The sequence below is a fragment of the Carcharodon carcharias genome, chromosome 25 (genome assembly GCF_017639515.1).
Source record: "Carcharodon carcharias isolate sCarCar2 chromosome 25, sCarCar2.pri, whole genome shotgun sequence".
NCBI classification, from domain to species: Eukaryota; Metazoa; Chordata; class Chondrichthyes; order Lamniformes; family Lamnidae; genus Carcharodon; species Carcharodon carcharias.
In genome coordinates this window covers 4,048,318-4,072,017 of record NC_054491.1, presented here as the reverse complement: position 1 = coordinate 4,072,017, position 23,700 = coordinate 4,048,318, and the positions used below count along the sequence as shown (strand labels likewise).

General features: G+C 44.1%; 1 protein-coding gene across 1 annotated transcript in view; it reads left to right on the top strand.

Annotated features, from left to right (window-relative positions):
* The window catches only part of igsf9bb (immunoglobulin superfamily, member 9Bb), a 707,799-nt gene that overhangs the window by 302,741 nt on the left and 381,358 nt on the right, over positions 1 to 23,700 (top strand). Inside the window, exon 3 of the mRNA XM_041174093.1 lies at positions 19,959 to 20,105. Within this exon, the coding sequence (XP_041030027.1) occupies positions 19,959 to 20,105 (147 nt within the window). The remainder of the gene's footprint in view (positions 1 to 19,958; positions 20,106 to 23,700) is intronic.

Genomic DNA, 23,700 nt, shown 5'->3' with positions numbered 1-23,700 from the left:
CGTGGATGAGGTTAATACAAATGTCTCCTACCCGCTTGCCCGTACGCCAACCCGAAGATCGCACGGGCACCAAAAAATCGGTGCTGATTGAAGACTAAAGGGCCTTAAGTGGCCGGTTAATTAATGCTAGGCGCGTGTCGGACTTCTTCGCCCGCCCGCCCAGCAAAATATCGCGATAGTGTGCGGTGACATCGGGACACTCGGCCAATGTCACCGTGCGTCATTTTACCCGCAGACGCCCCTCACTTCAACCGGAATATTCTGCCCTATGAGTCTAACCACAGGGCTGGGGGTGGGGCGAGCTGTAGAGTGGCATTATTTTGTTGAAAAGTTAATTTCTGTGTAATTGCTACAATTCATGTCATTTTCATTTCTTAATCACTTGATATTATTCATTGACTTGACACATCCAGTAGGAGTCTAGCTCCTTGCGGCAGTGTAAGAACTGCCACTGTGTGAATAATAAAGTTCCATGTTTTTCAAAAGCAACCACGGCTTTCTATAAAACCTGTGGTTAAGATTTTGCACAAATGATTGAAGTTTTCTTTCTCCTTTGTTATGTGTGCTTTTCCTCTTATTTTTGTGTCCTATGCTATCACAATGAAGATAAAGTCCCTGACTATGAAAGAATAGGTAAATTAGATTATAAGAGCAAAGAGGTAATTGTACATATCGAGCCAAAAGTATGAAAGAAATCCTTGCATTTTATAGCTCTTTTCATGACCACTGAATGTTTCAAAGCACTTTACACACAGTGATTTTAAAGTGTTGTCACTGCTGTAGGACATAATGTAGTTAGATGTGATGTAAAAATGTGGCAGCCAATCTGCGCACAGCAAGCCCTCATAAACAGAGATGTGATCATCTATTTTTGTGATGTTGACTGAGGAATAAATATTACCAGGGATAGCTACCCTACTCTTCTTCAAAAGAGTGCCATGGGATCTTTTATGTAGACCAGATGGGGTCTCAATTTAACATCTCACCTGAAAAACAGCACCTCCCACAATGCAGCTCAATACTGAACTAGAGTATCAGCATAGAGTTTTGTTCCTAAACCCTGGAAGGGGATTTGAACACAGAACGTTGTTGCTCAGAGTCAAGAGTGCTATCAACCAAACCATGGCTAACACTCACAATTAGGCCAGGGTTAGAATACTATTACAGTTTTACCATCTATTTATTGAAAGGACATGAAAGTCAAAGGGATTTTGCAGTGTACATCCACTGTGGACCGATGCTTGATCAGCAAGGGAGTTGAGGGTTATATTGGGGGGGTGCAATCAGGAAAGTGGAGTTAAGGCCATAATCGGATCAGCCATGATTTTATTGAATGGCAGAGCAAGTTCGAGAGGCCAAATAGCCCGACTCCTGCTCCCTGATCTTATGACCAGGCTGAAACCAGGCATGAGAAACTCTTGTTACGAGGGAAGTTCATGGGATTGTCAACTGGGACAGAAAATATTAAGAGGACATTTAATAGATCTATTTAAAAATTATGAGGAATCTTGATTGGGTGAATAGTGAAAGATTAATACTCTGACTGTGAAGCCAGTGACTGACTGGAGAGGTTGGGAAATATTTCTTAATGCCAACAGCATTTTGTCAAACATATTAGAAAAAAATAAAGTCATTTGCTGCTGCATTTTTGCCCACTTGGATATTCTTCAGCTAATTGTCCTCAGGATATGCCTATTTAGACTCTTTCCACACCAGCAGTATTTGAAGAGTGGCTGTAAAGGGCAGGCAAAGTTGATCACAGCTCCATCTTAGCAGCTAAGATAAATATGTGAGCTAATTTCCTCCACAGATGTACCTCCCCCACAACACCCCACCCCCTCACGCCCCACCCCCTCACGCCCCACCCCCTCACCCCCCACCCCCTCACGCCCCACCCCCTCACGCCCCACCCCCTCACACCCCACCCACCCACATATGTTTGACTTTTTTTTCCAAAAATCACTTCTGATTTTCTATTTTGAGTAGAGGTTTCAACTTACGCTCCCTGTATATTATAGCCTTGCTGCTGCCATCAGCCCCTTTGCATTGGTGTTGCCGCAGTGCAGACAATGTGGTATTAATGCTCCTGCGGGCATGGGTGATCCCATGAGATAGCTTTTCCTCCAGTGTTGCATAAAGCACAGCCCCAAACATGACAACCATCAACAACAGCCCCCCATGCATGAGTTATTGCAGATGGTTAGTTTTGTTCTGCCAATGAGTGGCTTGATGACTCAGCCAACCTTTACAAGCCAGGGATATGATTATGATAAAAGCAAAATACCGCAGATGCTGACAATCTGAAAGAAAAACAGCAAATGCTAGAAAAAAAGCTCAGCAGCTCTGACAGCATCTATGGAGGGAGAAACAGAGTTAACGTTTCCAGTCCAATATGACTCTTCATTGGACGTGATTATGATGTTTTTGGAACGCGTGTGCTTGAAGACACTGTGGTTCCCCCCCCTCCACTGGAAGAGTCAGTGGGAACACATCCCCTCCAATACCGGCTGCCCTGGAGCCATTCAACACTCCAATTGGCTGGAGACAGGACTTGCGCCACTCACTCGAGAGGAAGGCCCGCCTCAGAGAGCTCAGCCAATCAGATTGGCTGGCAGCTCTATAGTCCCAGCAACACCAGTAGCAGCAGTGGCCAGGACCAGGTAAGTGTGGGATGTCTCGTGGCAGGGTGGGGAGATAGGGCCCAGGGAGGTAAGGAAAGCGGCCTTGTGGAGGGGCTCCCGACATGAAAAGGGAGCCATTGAGGGAGACGCCTCCCTTCCCGTGCAAGGTCCGAGCAGGGTCACCTGCCAGGCTTCCCCCTGCCCCTGAACCTCAAAAATGAGGCCAGTAGGCAGCGACCCTTAAGTGGTCTTTAATTGCCTGCTCATGGGCCTAAATTGGGACAAGGACGGGCGGGCTGGTCTAGGCCTCACCCATGTCCCCTGTAAAATTACAGATAGGTCAGAATAGGCAGGAAGGTGGTGGAAAGACCATCTTCGAACTTTATGGGTCACCCCTACCACCCCCTGCCTGCAACGCGGCCGGTGAGGGCTGTAAAATTCTGCCCCATATGGTTATCTCTCCAGTGTTGTGAGTACTCCAGAATCCACCATGAAGCATAAGTGGGTGTTTTCTAAAGTATTAAGGACCCCTGTGCATTTCTGCCAGAAGCAGTTCAGCATTGTAAGGAGAGGTTACATAAACAATCTTTCCCTGGCTCACTCTTGGATGGTGCAAATTGACCTTGACTTTCATCCTAGTAGTCCTGTAGGCTGTATCATTAATCATGCACTAGCAGTTCAATGCCCCACAATGAAAGCATCAAAATGTGTTACTGACCTAGTTATATCAGCACAGAATATGATGTGCAATCATTGTTTCATATGAAATGTTTGTCAGTAACCAATTTGCCTAGGGTTGCATGCATATATTGTGTTCCAGTTTATATTCTACAGAAACATTTCTAGCCATTTGCTACTAATGTTACAGGAGGAGTAATAGAGAAAATTCCGCTCTGCAGCCATTTAAGTCAGAAGTAGTGTTTTGTTGAAAATGATTACTTTTTATTTGTGCAATATGCCAGAGATATGTCAGTAGGTAGTTTCTGATCCACGGTTGTCCAGTGACAGGCATGAACCTGACTTTTCCTGGTGACCTAGTTGGGCCCATCCAATATCCTTTAGTATCAAATGGAGTACTGCCATCTGGCAAGGAGTTGTTCTGTCTCTGTGATTTAATGGGTGCCATAGGCGGTTTGATTGCTTCTTCCAAATCGTAGTCACAGATTCAAGTTGAATAGCGTGTGTTCACTATCGAGGAGATGTGTGGCAAGTGGGGAGATCAGGATCCTGAAAACTTGCATCCTTGAGTGCTCTTTCATTTAAGAATTGCCACTAAATAGAACACACGCAGCCAGGGCCTGGGAGAGAAATCATGGGCCCCGGTGCTTCCCCTGTTTCTGGGCCCCTTCCTCCTTCCACCCCCTCCCCCGCCCCCACTTTAACTTTCCCCCTCAATCATTCATGATATTTTCTCTTCTTTCAAGATTTACCAATCAATTCACCAAATACAGAAAGGTCCTAGTAAAATGATAACAGTCATTGTTGGCATCTGGTTACAAATATCATCCAATATATGTGTAGCATGGGTCATTACTATTAAGAGCAGCAATGATATAATGCGGTGTTAGTTTGTATGTGCCCTTTTTAGGTAATCCCACCATGATTATTAAGCAAACCAGAAAATACAAGTTTTACTTTAACAGCATCATGCAGAATTGATAATTTGACAGGAAAGTATCCTATTAGTTATTTATAACACTGCAGATGATAACACTGATTTCAGTGACTGCCTCAGCCCTCATTAACATGTTCTGCACATTGCACCATATGGACACGGTGACAATAAATTTATATTTGCTAGAAAGATTCAGTACTTGCAACACTGAAAACTGCACAAGATCTTTTCCATTCTGTAGAATGCCTGGGTGCATGATATTTTTCAATATAATTATTTTATTCAAGGAATGTAATTGGGTTCTAGTTTATCAGTAATCTCACAGGGTAGAAAGATCAAATGACTCTTGAGCAACAAAGTGAAATAATTGAACAACATAAGTCTTCACTGTCAGTGAGAACTGTTGGAGCCCTCGGGTGCCTCTGTGCAACACAACTTTTAAGAGGCCAGATGAGAAAGACTGAATGGTTCACAACTATATCTGTGTTTTCTTGATCAGCAAGTCTAAAGACTCTGCTGATTGCTGCTTTTCACTGCAATGTATTTTCAATATCTGCTATGCAACACAACTTTATCATGATATTTCAGTAGCTCAAAAAATGCATAAAAAGCACTCGGATAAAGTGGGATAATAGGTAAACAAAAGGACAAGATTGAAGTCGATGGAAAAGACTCTTGAGAATCGTGGAGCGTAAAACAGGTTACTGATTCATTATGAGCCCATTACGCACTCCTGTCCTGGCAATCTCACCCCACAAAGCCTGCTCACAATAAACTTTCATCAGCAACAAAATAAACAAAATTCCAGCCATGATTCCACCCTCCTTTCACGAGACAATTATGGATGACAAGGGTTATCTAGTCCAGTTCATCTCATCCATCTCAGAATGGCATACGAATATAAGTATCAGGAACAGGAGTAGGCCATTCGGCCCCTCAAGTCTGCTTCGCTTTTGATAACATCACCTACATTATATCAGTAACTACAACTCAAAGGTACTTAATTGGCTGTAGAGCGATTTGGGACATGTGAAAAGTGTTGTATAAATGTAGCTTTCATTTTTCTTTCATTAATGACTGCATGCAGTAGGCAGAGTATCTGTAACAATGGCAAAATGCCGATTCTCTAAGGATAATTGATCACAAGCAATCAATTGTTGGGAAAGTGGCTACATTTACTAAACAATTCAACTTTGTAGCTAATCTCCCCTCAAACTGCCCTCTCCAAAACCCCCCCAATACTGACTTCCACCTCCCCCCCAACCCCCCTGAACTCACCCTATCCCCCATCCTACCTCTCCACCAACGTCCCCCCAAACCCCTCCAATGTCCCCAAACCCCCCCTTCAAACTTCACCCCAAACCCCCCCTCCAACCTCCCCCCAACACCCCCACTCCCTCTCCAACCTTCACCTCCAATGTCCCCCTACCACCTCCCCCAAACCCCCCTCCAACCTCCCCCCAACACCCCCACTCCCTCTCCAACCTTCACCTCCAATGTCCCCCTACCACCTCCCCCAAACCCCCCTCCAACCTCCCCCCAACACCCCCACTCCCTCTCCAACCTTCACCTCCAATGTCCCCCTACCACCTCCCCCAAACCCCCCTCCAACCTCCCCCCAACACCCCCACTCCCTCTCCAACCTTCACCTCCAATGTCCCCCTACCACCTCCCCCAAACCCCCCTCCAACCTCCCCCCAACACCCCCACTCCCTCTCCAACCTTCACCTCCAATGTCCCCCTACCACCTCCCCCAAACCCCCCTCCAACCTCCCCCCAACACCCCCACTCCCTCTCCAACCTTCACCTCCAATGTCCCCCTACCACCTCCCCCAAACCCCCCTCCAACCTCCCCCCAACACCCCCACTCCCTCTCCAACCTTCACCTCCAATGTCCCCCTACCACCTCCCCCAAACCCCCCTCCAACCTCCCCCCAACACCCCCACTCCCTCTCCAACCTTCACCTCCAATGTCCCCCTACCACCTCCCCCAAACCCCCCTCCAACCTCCCCCCAACACCCCCACTCCCTCTCCAACCTTCACCTCCAATGTCCCCCTACCACCTCCCCCAAACCCCCCTCCAACCTCCCCCCAACACCCCCACTCCCTCTCCAACCTTCACCTCCAATGTCCCCCTACCACCTCCCCCAAACCCCCCTCCAACCTCCCCCCAACACCCCCACTCCCTCTCCAACCTTCACCTCCAATGTCCCCCTACCACCTCCCCCAAACCCCCCTCCAACCTCCCCCCAACACCCCCACTCCCTCTCCAACCTTCACCTCCAATGTCCCCCTACCACCTCCCCCAAACCCCCCTCCAACCTCCCCCCAACACCCCCACTCCCTCTCCAACCTTCACCTCCAATGTCCCCCTACCACCTCCCCCAAACCCCCCTCCAACCTCCCCCCAACACCCCCACTCCCTCTCCAACCTTCACCTCCAATGTCCCCCTACCACCTCCCCCAAACCCCCCTCCAACCTCCCCCCAACACCCCCACTCCCTCTCCAACCTTCACCTCCAATGTCCCCCTACCACCTCCCCCAAACCCCCCTCCAACCTCCCCCCAACACCCCCACTCCCTCTCCAACCTTCACCTCCAATGTCCCCCTACCACCTCCCCCAAACCCCCCTCCAACCTCCCCCCAACACCCCCACTCCCTCTCCAACCTTCACCTCCAATGTCCCCCTACCACCTCCCCCAAACCCCCCTCCAACCTCCCCCCAACACCCCCACTCCCTCTCCAACCTTCACCTCCAATGTCCCCCTACCACCTCCCCCAAACCCCCCTCCAACCTCCCCCCAACACCCCCACTCCCTCTCCAACCTTCACCTCCAATGTCCCCCTACCACCTCCCCCAAACCCCCCTCCAACCTCCCCCCAACACCCCCACTCCCTCTCCAACCTTCACCTCCAATGTCCCCCTACCACCTCCCCCAAACCCCCCTCCAACCTCCCCCCAACACCCCCACTCCCTCTCCAACCTTCACCTCCAATGTCCCCCTACCACCTCCCCCAAACCCCCCTCCAACCTCCCCCCAACACCCCCACTCCCTCTCCAACCTTCACCTCCAATGTCCCCCTACCACCTCCCCCAAACCCCCCTCCAACCTCCCCCCAACACCCCCACTCCCTCTCCAACCTTCACCTCCAATGTCCCCCTACCACCTCCCCCAAAACACCCTCCAAGCTCCCCCCAACACCCCCACTCCCTCTCCAACCTTCACCTCCAATGTCCCCCTACCACCTCCCCCAAACCCCCCTCCAACCTCCCCCCAACACCCCCACTCCCTCTCCAACCTTCACCTCCAATGTCCCCCTACCACCTCCCCCAAACCCCCCTCCAACCTCCCCCCAACACCCCCACTCCCTCTCCAACCTTCACCTCCAATGTCCCCCTACCACCTCCCCCAAAACACCCTCCAAGCTCCCCCTAAGCTCCCAACCCTCCCTCCAATCTCCCGGCAACCTCCCCCTAACCTCCCCCACCCCTCTTCCAATCTCCCCCCTCAACCTTCTCCCCTACCCATTGCAGGGATTTCACTTACCATTGTTCAAGCAAGAACACTCTCAAGACAGTTGCTATGCTGCTGCTTCTTACCTTCAGGCTGCTTCTTAGTTTTTTTGGCGGGCTTTTAAAAATAAATTGGAACAATGAAGCTGCCTGAAGTTTGGAAGCAGCACAGCAACTAATGAAACTAACCTGGCGCTGACAGGCCAGCTATAAAATGATCAGAACTCTCCAGTCCTGATTTTTTTAAGGCTGGTCTGTGGCTCTGGCTACTCAGTTTGGACAATGAGAAACTCCCTTTGAAACGTGGATCTCGGGCCCTCCACAGCCCTGGGCCCCAGTGTTTGGCACGGTCTGCCTCCCGAGCCCTGTAGGCAGAGCATGTCATCTACTGTCAGCGGCTTGAACTGATACATGATATGTATGGAAGACTGCTCACTGAACCTGACAGGATTTTTAACTTGACTCAAAATAAATTGTTTTGCCTGTCAGGCCATTTTTAGGCCGCTTGGAAGGCTCAGGATATCCTCCATAGGAATTTGGGTAGAAACTAAATTTAGAGCATTGAAAACATTTCCCACTTGTCTCAGTTTTGCAGCCTTCAGCTTGTGGTTCAAAAGAAATATTACAATCATTATTAGCATCGTCGCTTTTGTCTGTCAGGACAGTGAATGCAATCTAATTGTATATGCTGAATTACCAGCAATAGTCCAGGAAGAAATATGCTCCCAAATTCTCAACAGAGACCTTTTACTGCAGGTTAGTAAGCAAATAGAAAGACATTATATCAACTTATATATATGGCACCGTTACTATGGAACAGATAGAAAATTGACTTAAGATATTTAATGAGGTTTTTAGAATTACATTTAAAGTTAGGCCACTAAATGAATAAAAAGAAAATTTGTGTTCCAAAATATTATTTATAGTTTTTTCAATTTAGTACACATTATAAGAACAAAGTTGTCAGCTTGCTACAATATGCAAGTACTTACAACTTCCCTATTTGAATGCTAGTTAACACATGAGTGAATCTAAATCAACTTGTTTAATTGACTCCTATTGCTGCTTATTTAATGAGGAACTACTGTAATGAAAACCTGTTCTGACATAGCTTCAATAAAAATTGAAATTGTTTTGTAGATGTAAAAATAACTAACGGTGACTGCTGGTTGTCAAGGAACCCTTCACACTCACCATGCCAACACTTTCATTTTGAGTGACATAATCTCACTGTTGTGCTGACACTAACACATTCCACACAATTTTGCACTCTTAAAAATGCCAGACTCGAATGCTGTATTAACTAGCTGTGCACTGTAACTCTCAGGCACAAGAGAAGTGCAGTCCCTTCTAGCTTCACCAAAAATGCAACTAATAACATTCAGAAGTTCTGTCATCATTGTTGTGGCTCTTAGCTTAAGTTGTCCTTGGTCAGAATCAATAGAGACTGCTGGAGGCAAGATTGTTGGTAAACTTTACCTTTTATTAAACATTCTTCCATCATGATCACTTATCTGTAGACTGTCTCTGCCCCCACCCCTGCCAAGTCTGACTTTTATTAATACATTATTTACATATTCCTACTACTTCCCCCGAAATCTCTGCCTTCATCCCTGGTTCACAGATATAAGTGTTGTGGGCAGTTTCACCAATCTCCCTGACCTTGTTCTCAGCTCTCAGAAGATGTATAAGATTCAAGTTCTCCATGTTCTCTCTCAAACTCAGTATGTGAATTATCAGGGATTACTAACTCGCTGCTCAGGTCATCTTCCAGATCTTCTGGGTAACTGGTCTATTCCATTGAAAGTCTTCTTCTTGTAGGTATGAGTACACTTCTGTTTCTTCTCATTATTCCATTTTCAGTCTCTACCAGACAAGATTGCAGTTGGAGTGTTTTTACCAAAGCCTGGCCTTTGTGATTTTGGTCACGAATCCATACTCACTCCCCTTCCTGGAGTTCTGGTATGTTATCTGCTGTATGGCATGGATTATAGTTTCTGACTTGATTTGCAAAGTACTCATCCTCCTTCTTCCTTGCTCTCTCTATCTCTGCTGCCTTGAGGCATGGCATAAGCACCTGTGGAAGAACAGGAAGTTGAGCCCGCAGTCATTTTGCTTACTGCTTTTTCAGTCATTGAGCTTTTTAATCAGTGCTTTTTCCATTGTCTTTACCGCTGCCACAATCTGTTATTGTTGTGGATCTTAGTTTAAATTGTCCTGGGTCAGGATTGAAGCTGGAAGCAAAGCTGTTGGTAAGCTTTCCTCCTCCTCCTTCAGGTAACATGTCTTAAGGGGGAAACAAAGATAAAAAATACCTGAAAAAACTCAGCAGGTCTGGCAGCATCAGCAGAGAGGAACACAGTTAACATTTTGAGTCTGAATGACTCTTCAACAGAACTAAGTAAAAATAGAAGAGAGGTGAAATATAAGCTGGTTTAAGAGGAGGTGGGACAAGTAGAGCCCACCACCCCCCCCACCCCTTAAACCAGCTTATATTTCACCTCTCTTCTATTTTTACTTAGTTCTGTTGAAGAATCATACGGATTCGAAACGTTAACTGTGTTCCTCTCTGCAGATGCTGTCAGACCAGCTGAGTTTTTCCAGGTATTTTTATTTTTGTTTTGGATTTCCAGCATCCACAGTTTTTTGCTTTTATACTTATGTCTTAAGAGGGCATTGGCGACTATGGACTTGCATCGGATTGGTCCATGATTATGCTTGGCCAATTACTACAGTGGGGGTAAACTTTACATTTTATTAACCATTCTTCTAACCATAGGATAAGGCTGAGCATGAGGCTTCACACAGAAGTATCACTCAGTATGCTCTTTTGTCATGTGATCTTACATTGCTGATGATGTAGACTGTCCTACATATTTAACATTAACCCTATACACTATAAGAGTGAGGTTTAAAGAGAAAGTACCTGTCCTGATACCACAGCCACAATGTCATATGGCCTGCCATCTTTAAAATTATTTTTAATTTCTTACGGACTTGGGAGTAGGTGTTAGAAAGATGCTACTGATCCGTCTGACATTGCTTTTCCTTGTTTTCTTGGTTTGCCTCTGAATCCTGTATTGTCTTTCTAATGAACGCTTCAAATTTGTCTTTTTTTCTGTTTTGTTTGGTATCTTTTGGGCTACAGCAATAAGTAGCAAAATTGGGAGAAAGAAAGAGCTTCTGCTTCCTTATATCTTTTGCACAATCACAATATTTTAAAGCACTTCACAGACAATGAGTGACATTTTTTTCCAAAAATGTACTTTTATAAATTTGATAAATGAAGTATATTACATGACCATTTGAAGGTAGCATTACATAAGATGCAAACCAAATCAGTTCCTTCCAATACTGGATATTACTCACTACACTTACATTCACAGTTAATATTTACAATGTTCATTATATGTCAAACATATAACCTGAGGGGTAAACAATAAATGACTCTTCAAGTATAGTCACGGTTATTTTGCAGGCACATGATGAGATTCCACAAAAAAATGAATGAACTAGGTAATCAGATATTCTGGGCAGAATCGTCCCAGATTTGTTGGCTAGATCATTGTACTTCACAAAGTGCCATGAAATCTTATGCCTGTTTGAAGATGCAGGGGCATGATCTGGTCTCTGTCCAATAGTGTAAAATGGGTGATCATGATTTGGCAGCTTATTTTAATTTCTCTCCATTTTTGTCTCCAAAATGCTTCTCCATGAGGTTTTGAGCAACAATAATAAAAATGGTGCTTTGAACTTCCGTGAGTATTCCAAGACCTGTTTAAGGAGAGAGATGTAATTGAGTGGTTTAACACTTAGGTGTGTATGCAACATATAGGCGCAGCCTCTTGAAACAGAAATGGTTTTCCATTCGGGCTTGGAATTTAATGACTTAATCTGTCACTAACAACAAACAATAATTGCCGTTTTGAAAATAAGTTAGGTGACAGTAACAGCTTATAGCAGCACTACTACATTCTTTTATAACTGATTCTCATAGAAACCCAGCTATAATGCATAATGCAAGATATTAATTTTAAGTAATGTTCAGTTACAGGGACTAGTGCCAAGGTCAGTGATTAAAGCCAAGTGTTGCCATCATGAGTCTATTTAATCTGTAGTAGATACGAGATAACGTTTTTAAACTGTCTGCCTACTGCCAAATTGAAAGATAAAGAGTTTTTATGGTAATTGGTTGGGAGGTAGGAGACAGAGGGTATGGGATAAAGCATTGTGATGGGATGTGACAAGTGGTACACCTCAGGCATATATATTAGTGGCCTGGATCAGGAAACAGAGAGATCTATATACAAGTCTGTAGTTTATAAGGTAGGAGGCAAGGTAACCTGTATAGATGGGGGCAAGAAACTGGAAATGGTTATTAAGTGAGAAGTCAAAACTGTAGCAGATAGAGAGTGTTTGATGTGGGGAGGTATGAGTCATCTACTTTGGATCCAAGGAAAACTAATCAGTTTTTCTGGAAAATGCCAAGACACTAAGATCAGAGGCATCCATAGTCACAAATCACTAAACATTTGTGCACAGGTACAGAAAATAATCAAAAGGTGTAATAGAATGTAGCCCATAAATCAGCAGAACAGGAATAGAAGGGGGAATAAAGTATTGCTTCAGTTATACAGAGCCTTGGTCAGACACCATCTGGACCATTGTGTTCAGTTTTGGGCTATGTATGAGACACAGCCATCACAATGTATAAGTGATATCAATGCAACCCTTGGCTGAATGTGGCATCATCAAGGCAGCCTGGCAAAACTGAAGTCAATGGGGACCCGGGAGAAAACTCTCCACTGGCTGGAGTCATGCCTAGCACAAAGGAAGTTGGTTGTGGTTGTTGGAGGTCAATCATCTCCCGCCTGGGACGTTACTACAGGAGTTCCTTAGTTTAGTGTCCTAGGCCCAACTACCAGTAACTGCTCCATTGATGATCTTTCCTCCATCATAAGGTCAGAAATGATGATGCTTGCTGCTGATTACATAGTGTTCAGTAAAATTCACAATTCCTTAGTTAATGGAGCAGCACATGACTGCAAGCAGCAAGATCTGGACATCATTTAGGCTTGGGCTGAAAAATAGCAAGTAACATTTGCATCGTACAAGTGCCAGGCAATGAGCATCTCCAACAACAGTGAATCTAACTACCTACCCTTGACATTCAATACCATCACTGAATCCCCCACTATCAACATCCTGGGGCTTACCATTGACCAGCAAATTAATTGAACTATCACATGAATACTGTGGCTGTAAGAACAGGTCAAAGTCTGGGAATTTTGCAGTGATCTCTTGCCTCCCCAAAGTCTGTCCACTGTCTACAAGGCAGAAGTCAGGGATGCAATGGAGTACTCTCCACTTGCCTGGATGAGTGTAGCTCTAACAATATTCAAGAAGCTTGACACCATCCAGAACAAAACAGTCTGTGATTGACACCCCATCCACCACCTTCAACATCCACTCCCTCCACCATGTGTGCACAGAAGCACCAGTGTGTACCATCTACAAGATGTACTGCCACAACTTGCCAATGCTCTTTGGACAACACCTTCCAAACCTGTGACCTCTACCACCTAGAATGACAAGGGCAGCATGTGCACAGGAAGACCACCATCTGCAAGACCCCAGCCACACACCATTCTGACTTAGAAATATATCACCATTCCTTTGCTGTTATTGGGTCAAAGTCTTGGAACTCTCTGTGTCCCTCTTATTGAGAAATCTGCCAAAAAGAATCTTGGTCCTTTCTGGGGGACACCACCAAAGCTGGAGATATTAGGAGAGAAGATGCTAAGTAGTGTTGGGTGACACCAATGACAGGTTTTCAAATCCTGCAGAAAATTCAAGAGGCAGAAAGACTGAGGGATTAAAGAGTTCTGCAGCTTTAAGCTCTTGGTAAAGAATGAGTTTGCATAAAGTTTATATTGTTGATTGTTTATGGTAGACTGTAACCACCCTAATATTGACTGGTGCTGTGATGATAATAGAGGCAGAGAGTGGGAGGAATGGGGATGGCTTGTGATTAGAAGGGTAAGTTCAGGTGCTGGTATTCTCATGGCACTTTTCCTGTTGTCCTTCCCAGGAACAGAGGTCACAGGGGCTGTGAAAGGAATGTTTATGAGTTGTTGTAGTGCTCAGATACCCACTCCTGGACCTGAGTTACAGGACACTCTGTGTGCTGTGTTGGATGTTCCATTTCTTTTTGGTACAAGTTGAGACCACTTTATCATTGACTATTTCTTATTCTGCAGCTGAAGTTTAATTTAAAATTGAATTTATAGGCATTCATGCCTAATGCACTGGGGAAATCCTGTAAGTAGTAATGAATATTATTAGTCCTAAGGCATTATGTTTTTTCTTCCAGAGACAGAAATAGACAAAGTTGGCAGGCACAAGGATAAAGTTTTGGCACAGAGGATGTAGTTTATTTAAGTGAAACGTATTATAATGCAGTTGCCAGATACAATTAGCACAGCTGAAAGAGCTATCTCAGATCCGTCTTTGACATTGCTGGCACTGTTAGCTGGCACTGATACCTGGCACTGATAGCACAATGAGTGCAGTGACACAGTACAGTTGGTGCATTTCTCATTATTTGTAATGATCATATCTTTGGCACATTGGAGAAAAATGGTTTGACAGTTGACAGCTGTTTGCATTGGCTGGGTTGAAGTGGTGGGCATGAAAGGGCAAGAAAATATGCTTAAGGATAGAAAGAAGTTGGACTTTCACCTCAAGGCAACTTCTTACAAATCTTGGTGCTGTAATTACAACCTTTAGTTTATAAGGGAATAATTAAACAGCTAATTACTTGTCCTGCAAGTTCCACTATGATTTATTGCTGTAGGAAATGGTTGCCACAGAAACATAGAGCTGGATTTTCATGGAGTCTGGAAGACTCCACAGCCCTTTAAAAATGGCAGCTGAAATCCAATTCCAGGATTCCTGACCCCAATCCCAGGGTTTCCGATTTTTAACACTGTCTTTCAAGGGTGCTGGCTGATTGTGAGCCTGCACCCTGCATTCCCGACTCCAATGCAGGGACAGGCAGGTGCTAGTCCTCCATTATTTTCATGGAGTTGGGCCAACTTTTCAATGAGTCGTGGTTCACGGATCCTCAGAGGTGTCATGAACCATGGTCTGCATGAGGGAACCTTTTGCAAGGTAAGTTCAAAAGGTCCTCTTCATGCCAAGCTATGCGCCCACCGAACTGACTCCCGTGGCCCCTCATGCTTCATTATGCATTTTTGGCTGAGAGCCCAGATATCCATTAGCACACTGAAACAGCTGAGCCTCAAGGAAACCATTGCTTGATTGTCAGCTCTGGCTCCCTGATCTCTTTTGTCAATTTCACAATGTTCATTTACACATGATAATGAGGTTCCAAATTCTTGCAGTTTCTGCTATTGATATTTTAAAAGTCTGGATGATTGACACTTTCATTGGGCTGTAGCAAAAAGGAGTTTTTTAATTAAATGGAAAGATATAAATGAATGGCTTTCTTAAAGCTTTGTTTACACATCCTATTGTCACTATAGGATTCATTGGTTCTATGCAAAATATATTGGATGTATGGGCATGGAAGTGCCATAGTTTCGAATGGAGAGCATGAAGGGCCAGAGGGGGTGTGGGGCATACATGGGCATGCGAGGCATGATGAGCCATAGGGTTTGGTTGGGGGCATAGCTTGGCATAGAGGATATGAAGGTCCATGGCGGGGAGGGGGTGGGAGAGAGAGGGGCATACCTTGTCATGGGGCATGAGGGGGTCATAGGGGTTAGTTGGGAGCATAGCTTGCCACAGAGGGTATGAGGAGCCATGAGGATGGGTGGAGGGCATGAGGTGGCTTGGATCGGGCATGAGTGTGTGGGGGGTGAGGGGACGATGAGGGCTGGAGGGCCTTTCTGTTCGTATTGTAACTGAGGCCAGGTCCCACAGCACCAAGGCAGGCCTATTAAACGGTCCAGCTGTGCACCTGGCACCCCTCGTGGGTGCCTCTGAACCTTTTTCCAGGTCGGCTGGCCTGTTGGCAGCCAGCACCCTCCTCCCGGAAGGAATATCCCATCTTTGCGGGCACTTTCTCCTGAAGTGGGCAGGCTGAGCCAGGAATTTTCCCGACTCCCTCTACCGACCTTGAGGATAAAAATCCAGCCCATAATGTTTACTTGGTGGATGTTCTAATTTTCTAGTATGGTGTATGCTTCTGGAGTCTATCCCCATCTGACAGAATCAAAGTCCCTCTTTGATAGTTGTAATGGCTATCACAGGAATGGGTTTTGTATGCTCAGTAAATGACCATCCATAGAGCAAAATTTTAGCAATAATTGGCAGTCTCAGAGTTGGGATGAAAAATAGAAATATCACTTTGGTACAGCAATGATTATGGTTAAGGCACATTCTTAGATCAGTGCAGAAAAAGCTTTACTCTGAATCTAGCTTCACCAGGGATTACCTCATCCTTATTTAAGCTGCAAAAAGCAGTTGGGGGAGGGGGCAGCTTTATTAATTGTCCCTTAGTTTAAGTATAAATACACATAAGTATCTCCCCCTGGTTATTTTCTTTTTTAGTCATAACATAACTTCACCTTACTTATTCTAATCTTCTACAGAGAACAAGGTCTAAAATTGCCCCTTTTCCTGTTGGACATGCAACATAACAATTAAAGAAACTGTCCTGGAAAGATTCTAGAAACTCTTTCCACAGCAAGTATCAACCTTGTTCCCTCTTTCATACCATTTAGTGATTAATTAGATACTCCTGGTGTGAAAGTGGATCCTTTATTATTTCCTAACTTGGCCCAAACTTTGCCTGAGTAGCACCATCAATACATTAACCTTCTCCTTCATTGTTCTTCTGTTTACCTTGATGACCTTAGACCTGGAAGCAGTGCAGTAAAGTAAATTTGTAATTTCTTTAAAGTGTCTGTAATTGTTTGTAAGAATGTTTGAAAAGGGACTGTTAAGGGTTTGCATCAATTATAAATTGTCTTGATTAATAAGAAATGCTGGTCCATATGACCTGGCGATCCTTGGCCTGAAAGCAGTACCAATAGGAAAGAATTGAACATACGAAAGCCATGTGGCTGGCTGACACAAAAGAGAGCTACAAGCAGAGGAGATGGTGGATGAAGGCACCGATGCAGACAAAGAGGAAGCAGACAAAGAGGAAAAAAAGGAAAACCGAAAAATCTTGTGAGCGGAAGAAGCAAGTCACTCTCAGGGAGAGGTCAGTATGTCTGTTTGGAAAAAGAAAGAGATCTGAGATCTTGGAGGCAATGTGCCAGCTGGCTAAAACCTGGAAAGCTATGTGAATAGCTCAGAGTTGTTAGCTGGCTAGAGCTGGGTGTCCTCCCAGAGGTGGCTAATCTTCTGTGAGCTGGGTGTTATTGGTTGGCCGGTTGAAAAGGAACTCTGGAAAACTGCACCATCAGGACTGTCATGACCTGAGGGAGAGAGGATTCATAGAAGTGTGCCTTGCTGTTGATAATCTCGGACACGAAAGCTGTTGTCAGGCAGGATTCCTAACCTACCCTGTGTGAATAAAGAAGAGCATATTATGGAACTGTGTAGCTACTTGGTGTCATGTTTGTGTGTGAGTGATGCGGATGCTTGTGGTTTGTATAAGATTATATAAAGTGAAATTTACCTATTTGAAATATCATCTGCGTCTTAATGTGAAATTTGTGTTTGTTTTGGTTGGTGTTAAAGTAAAAGTTACAGGATGTGAAATCATGTTGGTAATCTTTTCATTTGGAGATATTTGGTAAATTTGGTTATCTTGGTTTATGGTTCTCCCGTGGGTATCTTAACAATACACTTAGATACAGCTGCCTACATCCATCTTCTTGTCTTACTAATTTGGACCACAAACTATGATTTTCACACCATAATCATTCCCTCTCTTCCCTTTTCTCGGGAAAGAATCACACTCTGTCAGCCTCCCACTGAGTCTGTCTCTCACAACTAATGTTTGCTAATTAGAAGTAGAAAATGCTGGAACTAAATAACAAATCTGCCAGCACCTGAAAAGAGTAAAGACAGCTTACATTTTGGGGGCAAGCCTTTTGATAGGATTCTGACCAAAACATTAAGGCCCCAATTTTAACCTATGTCACATGGGATGTCAGATGGGATTAGGTTGGATGCTTGTTTTGCATGGGAATGAGTGTAAAATAGTCATGTAATCCAAAAGAACCCATTTCCACTAGGTGTGTTAGGTTAAAATAAGAGTTTAACTTGTCTTTTATTTTCACAGATAGTGATCAAATTGCCCACATTTGAGTCCATTAATATGAATAGGAATAATATTGAATGTTTGTAAGAAATGTGATGCATGTGAGTTAGTAGAACTTGTGTTGGCTGGACATGAAAGAAATATTAGGAAGGAAACAAGGAGAAAGTAGAAGTGTTATGTGCTTGTTGTAAAAATAGCATCTCTTAAAAATAACTGATGCTGTAATTAAGTAGCTGCCTGCTGTTTGCCAATCATCCTCTCACATTGCTGAGGCACAATTCTTTTGGGTTTTTGAGCTAATATGTTGGTGGTTTTGGAGTATAGAATTTCAACAAATTATGAAGCAACTTGATGAAATCAACTGAACAGATGCAAAGCATCTCTTTGCCTCTGGCACTCATCTCCCCCTCCAAGCCAGTTCAAGCTTCTATCTTGCAAACCTCCATAAAACTAGCACTTTTATTTATTTTCTCCTTCGCTACCTCTTTCCAATGCACTCCTACTGGTCTCCCCCATTCTATCTTCTGTAAATTTGAGGTAATCCAGAACTCTACAGTCCATGTCTTGACTTGCACCAAGTCCCATTTCCCTATCACCCCTGAGCTCACTGACCTACATTGGCTCCCGATCAAGTAGCGTCTTGTTTTCAAATCCCTCCATGGCTTCGCCCCTTCCCATCTCTGCAATCTCCACCAGTCCCACAAGCCCCCAAAATATCTGTGCTCCTCTAATTCTGACCTCTTGAACATCCCTGATTTTAATTGCTCCATCATTGTTGGCCGTACCTTCAGATGCCTCGGCCTGAAGTTCTGGAATTCCCTTTGTACATCTCTCTACCTCACTTTCCTCCTTTAAGACACTCTTTAAAACCTACCTCTTTGACCAAGCTTTTAGTCACTTGATCCTTTGTGGCTCAGTGTCATATTTTGTTATATAATGCTTTTGTGTTTTATTATGTTAAAGGTGCTCGGTAAATATAAGATGTCATTATGAACAGTTTTTCTCACATAAGTTGATTTGTTTGTGATGTCATTATTGGATTCTTATGGAGAAATATTTCCAGTCAATTATTAGCTTTATCCAGCAAGTGTTATATGGATAACCAACTTTCCTCTTTTTTGGCGACGAGAGACTGGCTTCTTTAGCTACAATACTGCCAGCTGTTAGAACTTTTGGATTTTAGGACTGTTAAGTAGAAGAGGGCAGTAGAAGACTCAGGGAATCTTAGTTCCGTTTCAGACCAAGATGAGGGAGGATTGGTGAAGGTTTGTCTCATTCCTGTCGATGGTTATTAAAGGGTTATCAGAATAAGATTTGACAATTTCAATGGTGTTCAGTGACACAAATCCATAACTAAATGCTATGGTCAGAGCTGATCCTATATTCTTATGGAACATAGGAAATAAATTGAAAAATCGAATGTGGGGTGTTGAATATTTGCTGTGGTGCAGTGTGGACTGCACTTGTGTTTGGGCTGAAGACACTTGTCAGTGTGAAAAATTATGGCCTGAACTCCCTCGGAATGGCAATCAGTGTCGAATTGCCACTCTGTGCCTAATTTCTTACCTTAATTTTTTTTTTGATCCTATCTCACCGACCTTCTGACTCAGGCTGGCGCGATCCAGGCAGTGCAGTGCATCACCAGGGCCTAGCGTCGAAGTGCAGCTGAGTCAAGGGGAAGGAGGTAGTACCCATAAAAATCCCCAAAGGTACCCACCAATATGATGCTGGGAACTCAGAGGTTACGGCCCGTAGAGTTTTGTGCTACATTTCTGAACTGCTATATTTGACTTCAGAGTGCATATTAATGCCAGTAAAGTTAGTTTCACAATGCAATTGCCCAGGAAAACATTGACCTCCTGTGATTACTACATTCATATAGATCTAATTTATATCAACTTCTGTTACCTGGGGTTCCTGAACTCATCACGTTAATGTGTGTTTTCTTTGTTTGTTTCTGTAGGCCGGGCCAGTCTGTATGACAAGGCTTCACTGCGGATTGACCAGCTGCGCTCAGAGGACCAGGGATGGTATGAATGCAAAGTGCTCATGTTGGACCAGCAATACGACACCTTTCACAATGGCAGCTGGGTGTATGTCACAGTAAATGGTGAGTAAAACTATTGAGTACATGTCAGAATGAGCTATAGAATTTCGTTAATCGTGATAGAGAACTCCATTGTAGCCTTAATCAGGTGAGTTACCTAAAGTCTTAGCTGACAGTGATGAATTCAACAATGAATAAAAGTCACATTTGATGTCAGTACAATGTACCTTCATTTACACCTGATGCATTTAACCTCATATGCAATGAAAGCTGCATTTGAATTGGGTAAGAGGAATCAATATTTGTCTGTCACCAGCAATAAGTTTCTTTTAAGTTATCTTTGTCTATGTAGCAAGGCAACTACAGAGCCTAAGGCTTGGCCTAAATAGCCAAGTGGTTATTGTACTGGGTTTGTAACCCCAAGATCAAGAGTTCAAATCTCACAATGGCAAACAATGTAACTTCATCTGAATAGGAACAGATGGAAATGAGTTTGTACTCAAAAGAGTTACATTTCACCCGGTGCGGAAGGGGGTCGGGAAGGAGGAGGACCTCCTCGTGAACCTGCTCCTGGGCCTGGCCAAGTTGGCCATTAACAGGTCCAGGCAGCGGGCGATCGACGGGGGAGTCCCGCCCGATTGTTTAAAAGAGTTCAAATCTCACAATGGCAAACTATGAAACAATGTAACTTCATCTGAAACAGATGGAAACAGGTTTACTCAAAAGAGTATCAAGAGTTCAAATCTCACAATGGCAAACTATGAAACAATGTAACTTCATCTGAAACAGATGGAAACAGGTTTACTCAAAAGAGTATCAAGAGTTCAAATCTCACAATGGTAAACTATGAAACAATGTTACTTCATCTGAAACAGATGGAAACGGGTTTGTACTCGAAAGAGTTACAGAGCCTATTGGTATAGGAAGCAATTCTGCTGCCACAGATGTTCTGGATCAGAATTTTAAATTATCAGCTGCAGATAATTTGTCAAGATGACTGCAGTAATCGCATGACAACTTCTCTTGTGTGAATGAAATCACAGATGAAGCCAATGAAGTACCAATAAACAAAAAAACTCCTCCTTTTCCATGATCCGGCTTTCTGCTAAGATACTTTTAACACATAGCATTTATCTAGAGCACTCAGTGAATTCAGGAGTCATATACCTCGTATCAGGAATTCAGCAGAGTGGGGATCAGATCTGTGTTCCTCCACCCTCTAGTACTATATGTTGGTATATTCTGTTATCTTGCTCAGCAACATACTTTAGCCAATTTGGTTTTTAGTTCAGCTTGAAAACATCAGCAGTAGATTTTTAAAAAAAATCATTACCCTGGACGAATCTGGTTCCTGGTTCCCAAACAGACTATAGTCTAACACGCAGCACTAAATTTTGAACAAACGCGAAAATGCTACAGTTGCTCAGAACAAACTGAAGATACTGAATATGTTTTGAGATATTTGTGCCTTGGATCAAATTGACACTTTTGCTTTCCCACCGAGTGAACAGAAAAACATATTTTACTGTACTGAGTAACAGCTCTGCTTTTGCCCCTCTTTTGGCAATAGTACTATTTCCGGATGTTAAAGATGATATTAAAATGTTTGGCTACTGGTCGTGCATAGAAAACACTCATTTATACTGATACAGAATACCAGAGGAAAATAGTTATCGAAATATTCGGTAGGAGCCCCAGCAAAACTGGTGCCAAAGGGAATTAGGGGGAAAACTCTCTGCTAGTTGGAGTCATACCTAGCACAAAGGAAGATGGTTGTGGTAGTTAGAGGTCAGTTAACTCAGCTCCAGGACATCACTGCAGGAGTTCCTCAGGGTAGTGTCCTCAGCCCAACCATCTTCAGCTGCTTCATCAATGACCTTCCTTCCATCATAAGGTCAGAAGTGGGGACCTTCGTCGATGATTGCTCAATGTTCAGCACCATTCACGACTCCTCAGATACTGAAGCAGTCCGTGTCCAAGTGCAGCAAAACCTGGACAATATCCAGGCTTGGGCTGACAAGTGGCAAGTAACATTCGTGCCACACAAGTGCCAGCAATGACCATCTCCAACAAGAGAAAATCCAACCTTCATCCCTTGATGTTCAATGGCACTACCATCACTGAATCCCCCACTATCAACATCCTAGGAGCTACTATTGACCAGAAACTGAACTGGACTAGCCATATAAATACTGTAGCTATAAGAGCAGGTCAGAGGCTGGGAATTCTGCAGCGAGTAACTCACCCCCTGACTCCCCACCATCTACCTGCTTGTCCACCATCTGCAAGGCATAAGTCAGGAGTGTGATGGAATACTCCCCACTTGCCTGGATGAGTGCAGGTCCCACAATGCTCAAGAAGCTTGACACCATCCAGGAAAAAGCAGCCCATTTGATTGGCACCACATCCTCAAACATTCATTTCCTCCACCACCGACGCACAGTAGCAGCAGTGTGTGCCATCTACAAGATGCATTGCAGGAATTCAGCAAGCCTCCTTCGACAGCACCTTCCAAACCCATGACCACTACAGTCTAGAAGGACAAGGGCAGCAGATAGATGGGAACACCACCACCTGGAAGTTCCCCTCCAATCACTCACCGTCCTGACTTGGAAATATATCGTCGTTCCTTCACTGTTGCTGGGTGAAAATCCTAGAACTCCCTTCCTAACAGCACTGTGGGTGTATCTACACCACATGGACTGCAGTGGTTCAAGAAGCAGCTCACCACCACCGTCTCAAGGGCAAGTAGGGATGGGCAACAAATGCTGGCCCAGCCAGCGAAGCCCACATCCCATGAATGAATTAAAAAATCCTCAAGGTTAATAGACAATGATATAGGTGCTCGGTGCACCTACGCTTTTTCAGCCTGTTGAAGATACTAACATGGACTGCATGTGAGCAGGAACAGAAGTCCCTGTGTGTACTTGCCCCTGCTGTTGTGCCAATGAGGACTTCTGTTGCCTTCATTAGTGGGTGGCAGTGCCATTGATAGATGAAAATCTGGAGAAAGATCCCCTTGAAGCCATTGCCAATGTAATGTAGCTTCTTCTCTGTCCTTATTATTTTTTGTTTCTAATGTTGTATTGCAGTATGAATGAGCACCCTTGTGCACTTTCAATAGCCTGACACCTTAACTTCTTCCCTGGTCCTTGCGGCATCTCATGGTCACAAACGTTGGAAGAATCATGAAGTTGGCCAACCCTCATCTTTTGCACTACAGTTGCCAATGATGATAGTGCATTGAAGGAGTAAAGGCCACTCAGATCTGTTGTGTGCAGTAGAACAATACAAGATTGTTCAGTGTTTCTGGGACTTAAAATGTGATGTGAATTAATCTGACAATTCCTGGGCAAGAATCTGAGCAACCTGAGGTATTGCTCCCTTTAAGCTTGTCTCTGTGAATTTAATGACGCATCCCCAATCTTTCCTCTTCCCTTCCCTTCCCCTCAAATTGCCACAATGTTGTTCAATTTATGTCCTCCCCCACCATAACAATTTTAACACCTCACTATTTTCCCTATAAATTTTATGTTTTACCACAATGTAATAGCTGGAAGCACTTCAAGACAATGAATTGTAATTGGAGTGCAATAACTGTTATATGGACAACCATCTGATATTTTATACAAATGTCTGTTATTCTTGCTGCTCATTG